Source organism: Delphinapterus leucas, chromosome 14 (genome assembly GCF_059928025.1).
Source record: "Delphinapterus leucas isolate spDelLeu-1000000601 "Yukka" chromosome 14, BTC_Dleu_Yukka2, whole genome shotgun sequence".
In the NCBI taxonomy this organism is placed as follows: Eukaryota; Metazoa; Chordata; class Mammalia; order Artiodactyla; family Monodontidae; genus Delphinapterus; species Delphinapterus leucas.
In genome coordinates, this window is record NC_143142.1 from 18,068,386 (window position 1) to 18,080,514 (window position 12,129).

Here is a 12,129-nt window from a genome sequence, read left to right on the forward strand (position 1 = left end):
ATTCGTTCTTGGAATTTTTGAGTTATTTCAAAAACATTTCCTTCGTGTGCCTGTTGTTTCTGGCTGGCTAGGTCGCCTCTGCTGCCATTGCGTTTCCTGCACAGGGTGGCCTTTCTCCCTCTGTGCTCACGAAGGGGGCTTAGATGCCGGTGTACCAGACGCTCTCGGGAAGATAACACCGGCTCCGGCTTCCACAGACGGGGCCTGAGGGCTCTTGGGGGCCATCGGGGAGCTATCCCAAGGTTTGTGAAGCCAATCCAAGGTGTGTTATTTGCTGTCTCGCTTTTCCGGGGTGTGTGGGGGGGGCAAGTCCCGATTCTGCGAGCTTGTTGGTATATTCAGCTGCTTGCTCCTACCCATTGGTAGGAAGGAGTGCTGTGTAGCTGGCTGCAGAGAATGTCTCTTACTGTCCAAAATACTTCTGGACATTCCTTCTCTCTGAGAGAAGCCTACGCCTTCTAGCCAAACAATACATGCCCAGCAGCAAAGACATCTGTAACAAGCCCTGCCAGCATTTCTTGCCAGTGACCCCATTCCCTAAGTATAAGGCCCTGCAGAGCTGGAGTTTCCCTGTTGTCAGCATCCTGTGTGGAGGGGAGCTTTTGGGGGGCTCTAGCTGATCAGTGTGTCAGGTGAGTTGTTTGCTTAGGCCCCGAAGAGTGGCATATGGGACAAGGCCTTGCTGAATGCCCCGTAAAGGACAAAATAAAAATAAGGCCTCGGCACAGCCCGGGGTCTTTGTGACTTTTGAACTTGAGTTGAAAATGAGGGAGGCACCCATGGGAGAACAGTGAAGAGAGTTTTCCGTCTCCACCTGCAGGCCGCTTACCTTACTCCGTGTACAGGTCTTCCGTCTCCTTTGCATCTTTACAAACTTCATTTTGGTAGGAAGGGGGTTCTGGATCCATCTAAACCATCGCCAGGAGTGGTTTTAAGGTAGACTTGCATCCATCCAGCTCTACCTGCTGCTCCTGTGGCTGCAGGTCACACCGTCCTGCCATCTGACCTCGGGATTCTACAGGAAGAGCCCTGAACTTGAAGCCTGTCTATCTCGTCCGGCCCCTTATGGGCCGTACGACGGCAGACACGTCGTCTATCTTCTCTGTTTTGGTTCTTTCATCAGAAAAGTGGCACTGTAAGAATTAAGTGAAGAAACGTAGGGACAAGCTCTCTGTAAATTATGAAGCCCCATTCGGATTGGAGGTATCGTTGACTTACTTAAAATAACCCTCGATGAGTGGCTACTAGGCCTTCGGGTGCTGAGCACTCCTGGCTCAACCACTCACCCAGGGTTTGATTCTTAGCTTTGCACGTTCTGAAACTGGAGTATTAGTTCACCCAGGGATGATCAAGTTCTGAGAAACCAACTCATGCTAACCAGACTTATAAGGAACTGACTTATAAACCTGAATAGACATTTATGAATTCTCAGTGGAACCTATTACCACAGAGACCAGATCCTCCTCCCCTGTTCCCTGGATGGCACGTGTAGCAGAATCTTCCTACTCTCCTGCTCCTTGCTCTCTTTGTCCCTGTTTACAGGTCCTTCGAGGCCCAGCTTGGTGGTATTTCAGGGAGATCTCCCTGGACCCCCCGGCTGGGCTGGGCATCCCTCCCTCCTGTGTGTGTGTGTGTGTGTGTGTGTGTGTGTGTGTGTGCGTGCGTGTGCATATATGGCACCTTATACATCCCTGCATCGTGGGACCTGCTGCGCTACATTGCAGGTACTGTCCTGCGTCTGTCTGACCCACTAGACTGTGCTGTTGCTCCGGGGCAGAAACCGTTTCCGTTTCACTTTGAACTCCCAGGGTTTAGCACTGACCAGGCACGGTAGGGGCACAGTCAGTATTTAACCTAGATGGAATTAATGGAACCTCCTCTTGGGAGTGTTCACGGGCACCACCTTTTCTGTAGTGACAACTTTATATGCATTCCATTTTTTTCTTGAATTATCGTCAAGCCCACTGGACAAACCAGTCTACTCAGTAATCACTGGGCAGAGCTGAGTGCGATCGAGAGTTAATTGTATCCATGCAAAAATATCAATAGTTCAGTTCGTTTCAACCAGGCCAGTCAATTTGAATCTTTTTTTTTGAAGTATAGTTGATTTACAATGTTGTCTTAATTTCAACCTTTTTTTGAGCTTATACTTTTTTTTTTTTTTTTTTGTGGTACGCGGGCCTCTCACTCTTGTGGCCTCTCCCGTTGCGGAGCACAGGCTCCGGACGCGCAGGCTCAGCGGCCATGGCTTACGGGCCCAACCGCTCAGCGGCATGTGGGATCTTCCCGGACCGGGGCACGAACTCTCAACCGGACTCTCAACCACTGCACCACCAGGGAAGCCCGAGCCTATACTTTTATGCTCATTTTCTCTGGGGTTTTTTTTTTTTTTGCAAGAGGTAGCATCAGAAATCCTAAAATCATAACCGGTTAATAACTTCCTGTTTCGTCATCTATAAAATGAGTATAACAATGCCTGCTCAGCCTGCATGGGAGAGCTTCATGAAGATCAAATAGGCTGACGTTAGCCAGAGTGCTTTGTCAACAGCAGAGCTTATCAGAGGTCTGATCCCTCATTATGATTGTCACCTCAGATGACTGCAATGCAGGGCTGCCTTTCAAGGGCAGGAGCACCTGTGAGTCTGAAAGTATTGGTAGAAGAAGGGCACGTGCAATTATCTGCTAACCTGTTTTGCTGCTTCCAAGGAGGGTATTATTTTGTTTTTTTGACCTAGTGTGACCTCCCTACATTGCACCTGATTGTGGGAATCTCCTTCCGAGAGGACCACACGTTTTTATTGGTGTTATCTTCCACCAGCAGAAACATTTATCGTGTACCTACTGTGTGTAAGGTACTCTTACGAAGGCCACAAGGGGAGCCAGTTTCCTCTGTGTCTTCTGTTACTGTTAAGTTCAGGGGTTCTTAGCCCTGGATGTGCGTCGGGACAGTTTCCGGGACTTTTATAAAAGCAGATGCTGAAGACTTGTTACAGACCTTCCGAACTAGAATTGTCTGACGTTAGACCTGGACGTGAATGTGTTTTAAAAGTTTCGGGCTTCCCTGGTGGCGCAGTGGTTGGGAGTCCGCCTGCCGATGCAGGGGACACGGGTTCGTGCCCCGGTCCGGGAAGATCCCACATGCCGCGGAGCGGCTGGGCCCGTGAGCCATGGCTGTTGAACCTGCGCGTCTGGAGCCTGTGCTCCGCAACGGGAGAGGCCACAACAGTGAGAGGCCCGCGTACCGCAAAGAAAAAAAAAAAAAAGAAGGAAAAGTTTCCTAGGTTCTTCCGATGTATGGCGAGAGTTGGAAATGAGGAGCGTTAGTGTCATATTCTGTAGTGTGATGTTTCTGCACCTGATGTTTCCCTTCTTCAAGGAATTATGTTTCTAAGTGGCCTGGCACACATCCAAACTGCCCAAACATAGACCCATCCCTTAAGGCTTGGCTTAGCGTGGTTCTCCTTAGTCTGCAAATATTTGGCTATTCGAATGAATGGACAGAGAGCCCTGTAAGTGAATATCAGAACATACCCATAATAGACCAAGCATTAGAACCCAGAAATATGGATTCCCAGACCAGTGCCTTGTATTTTCTTAGAACTTCCATGTGCACCAGAGTCACCAGGGGCCTTGGTTGAAAATGAGGTTGCCCAGGCTCTCCCCGGGACGCTTTCAGGAGCTGGACTGGCTTCCTTCATTTTTCAGAGAGGAAAAGAAGGCCTTCCCCGCAGAGCTTGGGAATTAGACGGGGTGGCACAGCCTCTACCACGTGGTGGGCACTCGGGCAGTGGTGGTGCTCTTGCTGAGAAGCAGCTTCTTGACCAGCATGGCTGTGCTGCTCCCCCCCCCTCCAGCCCCCCAGGATCCCCATTCAGTCCAGAAGGACCGATTGATGTGTCCTGTCCCATTACTGTGATGGTGGCAGCCCTGCTGCTTGCCCCCCGGGGGCTGATGCCCAGTCTTCTCTCTCTGAGGATGTTTCCCTGCATCTTTCCCGTGCCTCTGATGCATTCACGTGCTGGGAAGGAGGACTGGGGATGGGTCCTGTCCTTACTCCTTGGTGATGCTGAGCTCGGCCGTCAGGGCAGGCAGGGCAGAGTTGGCTGCAGGGTCTCCGCTCTGATTCTCACTCTGGACGGGCAGGGGTGAGGGCGTTCCAGGGGTTAAGAAGGTGGGCGTGGGCCCGAGAGAAGTGGGTCTCATCCCATCTTGTAAAGATTACGCTCCTGCAGCTGAAGTTTCCTCAACTGCAAAATAAGCATAATCGTAGTGTATGTTTCACTTAATCCCCTTGTGTGAGGATTAATCGATAATTTGGGAGCTGGGAGAACCTTCCAGACGAGGCCCTCCCAGAAGTCTACTCCTTCACAGTCTACTCTGTGAAGAAGTGCCCTTCCTTCACAGAATGTTCCAGAACCCATCACTTAGACATTTCCTTTCCCCAGCCCTACAGGGTTCCTTTGGCAGGGGACTCATCCCATCCTGCCCTGCACTGTGGTTGGTTGCACGCTTACTTTATTTCCAGCTGCTCCTACTGGGTGGGTTTCGGGGTCCTGGCCCACACCCTCCGGGGCCCGCACCTGCCTTCCCGCTGCAGCCCGCCCTGCGCCCCTTGTTTGAGGTTCTCAGAGCACCTCCCGACCTCTACCTGGAATGCCATCCCCCACACCCCAGATTTGCCTCCTCCAGGAGTGATTAGCACGACCGAAGGATTTCCAGAACGAAACGGTGCTTGTGAAAACACCCAATAACTAACGGTGGTCGCTGCCCACGGTCACTTTTGGGTGAATGGATGGTGATATGTGACGGTTTGAACAAGGATGGGGTCCTCATGGCTCGGGGCGGGTTACTGGGCCACCAGCTGTTTTTCCTCGCGGTTTCTAATACACACCCTGCTGCTCATTCCCAAGGCCCACTGCAAAGCTGTAGGAGTAAAGTGATTAGAGGAACTTCAGCTGTTTTGCTCCCTGTGAATGGCCCTCTTTCATCAGGATGTGTAGGGACAAGGGCCTTTTTAAACCCAAATATCAGGGAAGGACGAGAGTTCCACCAGAGCCATTTGCCATCTGGGTGGGAACGCCATCGGGACGGGGACTCTGCTTCCCTGGACGGCTCCGTCCAGCCTCTTCTTCAGACGCTTATCCTTCTCTGGAGGGTGGGAAAGGCAGGGGCTGGGGGCAGTTCAGTTCATGATGTGACCACGGCAGTCCCGGACCTTTTCTGTTGTACTGACGTCTGCACCTCCAGCCAGCCAGCTCCCTACTTCTGCTCTTCAGAGGTTTCCAGCCCAAGTTAGTAAGTATCGCCACCGCTGATTTCTGCCCACCCCCCCCCCCCGCCCCTGCCGTGTCTTGGTTTCTGGATGACACTGACTGTTGCTGCTCTGAGGGCTGGGGTTTCCTGGAGGATCCTGTCTGTCTGCAGTGCCCTGCAGAAATTATGAGCCCGTGTCATCTCCTAAAACCGGGGTCTGAGACATATCTGTATTGTGGAGATAAAAGCGGTGAGGATGGAGGAGGGAGGCCAGGGGCTGAACTTGTTCTTAATCCGCCGTCAGGACTTTTCCATTTTGTTTGCCTGGGTCTGACCTCCTGGAGCTTTAGTCGCTCTCTTCAGGGCACCAGCATCTTTGGGCAGAAGGCTGATTTCTCCATAGTTGGGATGGGTGGTTTGTGAGTTGGCTTCCTTGTCCCCAGAACCTAGTAAAGTACGAGTGCCTCCCACCCTCAACCCCGAAATGGATTTCGTAAGGGACTTCCTTCCCCGGCAGGGTGTCTTGAGACTGATGGATTGAATCGGGTTCTGCGCCTCTCGTATCAGAGCCCTGGCCCCTGGCCGGGAGAGAGTGTTCACGTCAGCCGCCCACAGGGCGCAGGAGGCTCTGGGCCCAGAGTGAGCTCAGAGCAGAAGACGGGAAACAGGGTCATAAAGAATATCTGTGTCTCGTTTTCCCAAGTCCCATGACTGCCGTGCTCTGTGGCCTCTCGCCTCCGAGAGTCATCCAGTGAGGTTTTCCTCGTGCTGTATCTGCTTACTGTCTCTGCAGATGCAGGACCATCTCACGGGCTTGGGATGATGTGTTGTTCTCTGAGCTTCCCTGCAGCTTCAAATCTCCTCTTTACAGTAAATGCCTGTGACTAATTTCGGGAGGAGGACAGAGGCACAGTGTTCAGGGCCCCCGTCCACACAGCCCCCTGACTTCACGTGTAGCTGGGAGGCTGTGATTCTGTATTGGCCTCAGGAACACTGAGGAACAACTGGCCTTGTAAGTGATCACGGGATAAAACCAGCCTATGCTTTTGCATTGTTCCTTTTTTTTTTTTTTTTCCCCAAGGAAATGTAAGGGAAACCAAGGGGAATTTTTGCCCATGATTTCCAAGGCAAAGGTCACCGTCAATGGCTGGCTGTTTCCAGAGGGCTCAGGTTTCTGGTCAGTATGGATTTTTTTTTTCCTTTTTTTTTTTTTTTAAACTCATGAACAAAAAGAGGTTGATGATGCCTTGCAAAGATTTTTTTCCCCAGCTGCTTCGATGAACTGATTGTTGTTTGAAGTTTCATGTGTTTTGGAGTCTTTTAGACAGTGATGAGAATAGGTAGTAAGTGATCCGTGTCTATCTAAAACAGCATAGTTCTGAAAACAAACTCAGTTGTAGGGTTTTAAGGAAGGAGTGGGTGATAAGTTTCGGGGGTGGAAAAGTGTTGGGTAAGTCTGCAATTTGCTAAAACTAGACAACCTGGATTTTCTGTTGGCCAATGGATGCTAAAGAGCTTTTTGTCTCCCGTGGGTAAGTGAGACTCACAGAAAGGATGCTTCTCGTTTCTTCCATTATTTATAGTCCTGGGCTCCTCACCACTTGAAACTTGCAGCACAGATACGGGACTCACAGAGTGGAAAGGATGACTTGGCAGTACATGCATGATGGTAGATGCAGAAGTGCTGTCCATATGTAAAGCGTTGCCTTTAGGAAGGAGAGAAAGCCAAGTTGTCCGTAACTCAAAGGCCTGGATGAGAGGGGCAGAACTGAAACCTTCATATTTGGTATTTGAGCCGTCATGATTTTTAGCCAGTGAGAATTTAACCAGAAAAATGAACAGATTTTATTGTGGACTTCATAGTATGGAAGACAACCATTTTTCAGTTCCAGGAGCTGCTGACTTAAATGCTAGTCCGTGTGGTGAGTTTTCTTAGCTCCTAGGGTTGTATTTTAGACTTAGCTGAGTTTTTTATTCCAGGATGAGAGTGTTTAACTACCTACATTAGCTGTCTGGGGCAGTGGTGATTTTGCTGTTTTATATTACAGAAAATGTCCTTGTGTTTCTGTCAGGAATTGCTTTGCTTTCTATTAAAAAAAAATAGCACTCCTGTTACTTAGAGATTTTTTTTTCAAATCAAATTGTTTATTGGTTGCTGAAGAGAGAATGAATGATTTGTATAGTTCCCTATAATTTGAACTGTGATCTTCTTTCACAAAATTAATAAACGTGAAATGTTTTTGCATTGTAAAGTATAGTACATGTTTTATATTACTTTGAAAATTAAAAAATCATTTATAAAAGTTAATATTTGCTCAATATAGTAATTTTGGAAGATGCTAAGAAATAGAAGATAATTATAGGTGGTACAACCCTCCCCCCACAGAAAAAAAAACACTTAATTTTGGTGTATCTTATGTGTAGCTTTCAGAGATGATGTTATTTTTAAATAATTCGTGGCAATTAATAGTTAATATAGTCCATTGGTTTACACAGTCTTAATTTCTGCATAAGATAAAGATTTTGTTTTGGTAGCCAAATCGTGAAAGTGAAATTTTTTATTGTAATTTTAAAAATTATATGTTGAATATAAATGTGATTGCTTTTATTAAAATAACAAAGACCAAAGATTCATTCTGCTGAGAAATTCATTGGGTCAACTTGAGATTTTCTACAGGTTTTCCACACAGCAAGCTTGACTAAGTTAAACTGGTCAATAGCCACCCACTTTTCTTAAGATGCAAACAAATAGTGAAAGTTGATTTCATCTTCCTTGTATTCTGTAAAGGGAAGACACCAAGAAGCAGTGAGGTTGTTAAAAGTTCAGAGAGTTAGAAGCAAAGATCAACAGCAAGAGTACGAAAGATTCAGAAAGGGAGCCACCCTCTGCTCATCAGAGAGTTGGTCTCTATTTTTAGAAGATGTCGTATTACAGAGCGGTCCCTTTACAGCATCCTGCAGGATGGGGCTCCTAGCTCTGGAGGAGCCCACGGAGAACCTTGGGTGTTTTAGCCGAAGCATTATTTTATCACGTAAACTCTCCAGCAGCAGGCTTGTAGCAAAGGTTTGGGGGGAGTATGGTGTGAAATTACTATAGAAGCTATTTTATCCCATTTGCATTTTACATTGCCACTCTCCAGCCTTTCCTCTGCAGCATGTCTCTGCCCATTCTCCTCTGTGAATTCCAGCCTAACTGCGCTCTGGTTTTTTCCCCTGCAGCTTAAGTGAGAGTTTTTTCATGGTGAAAGGAGCAGCCCTCTTCTTACAACAGGGAAGCAGCCCTCAAGGCCAGCGGAGTCTTCAGCATCCCCACAAGCATGCAGGTGATGGCTCTAAATTGACGCTCTTACCCTGGGACTTATTTTCTGGGCCACAGAGGATCCCTCCATTACTGGTGGTGAGCACTTTGCTGGTTTTCAAGGCCAGGGAAATAGTGGAGCACAGGTTTGTAATGACAGGTGCAGGTAGACGCTCTTGAGCAGGCCACGCACGTTTTCCAGATGGCACCGGGAGCCAGCAACCCTTTGGCCACGGTGTCTACGTAAGAAGGTCAGCAGCTTTCTGTTTGGATATAAAGATTTCCTACTCAGTGTATCAGTTAACTGCAGATTTTAAGTTACAGGATGACTTTTTAACAAATGCACCAGAACGCCTTATAGGCAGATGTAGTCCCCTTGAAAATAACCACCCTGGGGTCCTAGATGCCTAGTCCATCATTTCTCTGAGCTTTTGGAAAACTCTCATTTGGGGAATTTCTTTACGAGCCTTGGGCATGTACAGGGGTGGGAAGTCTTTATTCTTTAACGGTGGGTTTGTTTTTTTGGAAGTAGACAGAAGTGATAAAGTGGGGATCAAACTGAGTATTAATTGAGGTCCAAAAGGAAGCAAATAAGAGATGCCTGCGAAGTAACAAGACTGGTTTTCTTAGGTGACTTGACTCTGAACCTGAAGGCAGTTTGGAGAGAGGAGTTCAGGAAACACTTGCGTACAAGTGGATCTTTGTAGCTGGTGGGGAGCCTCTGCAGGAACTTCTTGAACGGGCAGCACGTGTCGGAGTAGGAGCTGGAAAGGCCTCTGCCTTTTCAGAACAATGGCAGGTCAAAGCAGCTAGCAGTTGGGGCCAGTTATTTTTGTCACTTGGATCTTCTTGTTTGTCTCACCTCAAGTCATCCAGCCTCATTTGGGAGCTGAGTGCTTAGGTTAGAATTTCCTGTCTTGCATTTTATAGCAAACACGAAGGCTCAGTCAATATTTTCACATACTGATGTTTATAATCAAGATTTAGGTCTGTTTTAAGCTAAGGAAACAATCTTCCTGCCCAAGGAGGCAGTGTGTTTCATGGAAAGAATATTTGCTTTGGAGCCAGGCAGACCTGGCTTCTGATCCCAGTTCTACAGCTGTACAGAACCTTCATAGTCAACTTCTAAGCCTCGGTTTCCTAATCTTTACAACGAGCATCAAATATTGGTAACTCAGACGTCATGGAATTTAAAATTTACGCACATAAACGGACTTACCCTCTCTTAGGTGCTCAGCATACATTGCTGTAGTTATTGCTACGGTGACTGCTGGTACAATACCACTATAAACAGAACCTTTGTTCTTGAGTTTGCTAACGGTTCTGCCCTGTTAAGAGTGTAACTGTTGCTTGTGTCTTAACCATAACCCGTAAACAAAGCCAGTGCTCAGCTTTGTTCCCTAAGTATGAAATGTCTCCTTCCTCTAATTCAAAGAATATTTTCGTACTGTGTGTGAGCCTGGGGAAAGTGACTGCAAAACCGTCGTGTAAAAACCCTAAGTCCTGCTGGTTGGCACATCTCTGGCATGTACACAAGAGTAGGAAGGAAGCCTAGTGTGTTGGCTCTTCTGCCCTAGGGTCTAGGAGGGCTGGTGAACTCCAAAAGACGGGGGGCGCCCACTGTCCACAGATGCTCAGTAGACGACCCTGGGGCAGGCACAGACTAGACTTCACGTCAAGTCCCCTGGATGACCCACAGTCCCCTAAGCGAACCCCCATGCCGAGCCGAGTACAGTGGAGGGTTAACTCTGTCCATGGCAAGTAATTCAGCTCATGTCAGGCAGTCCAGTCAGGCTGAGCCTCACTCTTTCCAGGGCTGACCTATGCTTTAGGCTCACATTCTCTGCCTTTTTTTTTTTTTGCAAGTGCTTACTGAACACGTGAACGTAGAGACTGTGTGTGGCTACCAGGCCGGGGTTGGGATTTTTCTCTGTCAGCAATTGCACATCTCAGCAGACAGTCCCACTGTGTGGAAAACGTCCCTTTCACTGAGCCCACTCATCAGTTAAGGGGTTGGTTTCTGCTTTCGTCTGTGCGCTGCTGCGATTCGGAGTGGCTCGTGGGGGTGGGGGTGGGGCCCAGGTGGGCCCAGAACCAGCCATGGTGGTTGTGTGCCATCCCAATCACGCTGGTGACATGACAGGTGAGGGTGCTGTCGGGGACAAGATGGGAACAGGGACCGTTACTTCCAAGTCGTCCCTCGTAGGACGTGGTGCCAGTGTAGGGTGTCTTCCACTGTGGGATCCTGTAAGAGAACAGACGAGGGGGCACGTTTTCAACGACCTGATTCCTCTCTGAGGCAGGAAGTACCATTTGGACATCATTTGTCAATCTCCCCTAAAATTCAAAGGACGCTTTTGCAAAAGGAACCCATCCAATGGATTGATTCCTCTGGGGTTCTAATTGTGATCTATAGGGTAATTTTTTTTTTTTTAAAGATAATTCTCTTTCTTCAGGGTGTTGCATAAATTGAAATGAATATGGATTTTCTATGAGTTACTCCCTGCACTTTCTTCTAGATCAGCATCTTTACAGATGAACCATTTCTTCAGAAAGAACCCCATGCAGACACTTTTTTTTTGAAATACACATAAGCTAGGAAAAAAGTGGCACTGGAACCACCCTCGCTACTTGCTAGTTACGAAGCTCAGGTACGGGGGCCCCTGTGCCTGGGACACACAGCCCTTCTTCGGTGAGGTGGATCCTGCGTAGCTGTGGAGACTCACTGCCTCAGAGAACCTTTCCTCCCGTCCCTATAGCCCAGAGGCACCCCTGGGACCCTGGGGCCGCTCAGAGATGTTCAAAAGCTGACTCTGGATTACTGCCTCTTTTTTTTTTTTTTTTTGTGCTACGCGGGCCTTTCACTGCCGTGGCCTCTCCCATTGCGGAGCACAGGCTCCGGACACGCAGGCTCAGCGGCCATGGCTCACGGGCCCAGCCGCTCCGCGGCATGTGGGAACTTCCCGGACCGGGGCACGAACCCGCGTCCCCTGCATCGGCAGGCGGACTCTCAACCACTGCGCCACCAGGGAAGCCCCATTACTGCCTCTTTTAAATAACCAAGGAGGTACAAAAAACGAGTACATAATTTTTAGCAAGAAAAAAATGACATTGCTGTTTAATCAAATTATGTCTCTGGGTACCCAGCACGTACCTGCTCGCTATGGAGTCACTTAAACATTTCCCCTCCTGGTTGTAGAAGTCATGTCTCTCTCTTACGGAAAATGTAGGAGTTGAAAGCAGGAAATGACCCCCAGTCCTTTTTCCTTCAGACCAACCCTTAGCAAATCCCTGTCTTCAGCTGTGTCTATAGTTTCTGCTGCCCCCCCACCCCGCCGCAAAGTCATGTTTGCCTGAATTTAATAACATTTCTCCTCTAGACTTGTCTGCATTTTCAGATTTTCAATATGCAACCCGTATTGCAATTATTTCAGAAAATAAAAGCAACTTTTAAAAACGTGGCAATAAACTGTCTCACCCATCCTCATGCAGAACATTCAGGAGTGGACTAAGAGAAGTCCAGGTCTTCTTTCAGACCCTCGGAATCAGCCTATTCTAACCTATCCTGCCTAGAAAGT

General features: G+C 48.2%; 1 protein-coding gene across 8 annotated transcripts in view; it reads left to right on the forward strand.

The window, feature by feature from the left end:
- The window catches only part of SSH1 (slingshot protein phosphatase 1), a 68,214-nt gene that overhangs the window by 20,118 nt on the left and 35,967 nt on the right, over positions 1–12,129 (forward strand). For all 8 annotated transcript variants that reach the window (XR_016387519.1, XR_016387520.1, XR_016387518.1 and 5 more), the window contains one exon: positions 8,473–8,576. Coding sequence is in view for 5 of the 8 variants with exons in the window: in XM_089894605.1 (XP_089750731.1) it covers positions 8,473–8,576 (104 nt within the window). In the remaining 3 variants the exon portion in view is untranslated. The remainder of the gene's footprint in view (positions 1–8,472; positions 8,577–12,129) is intronic.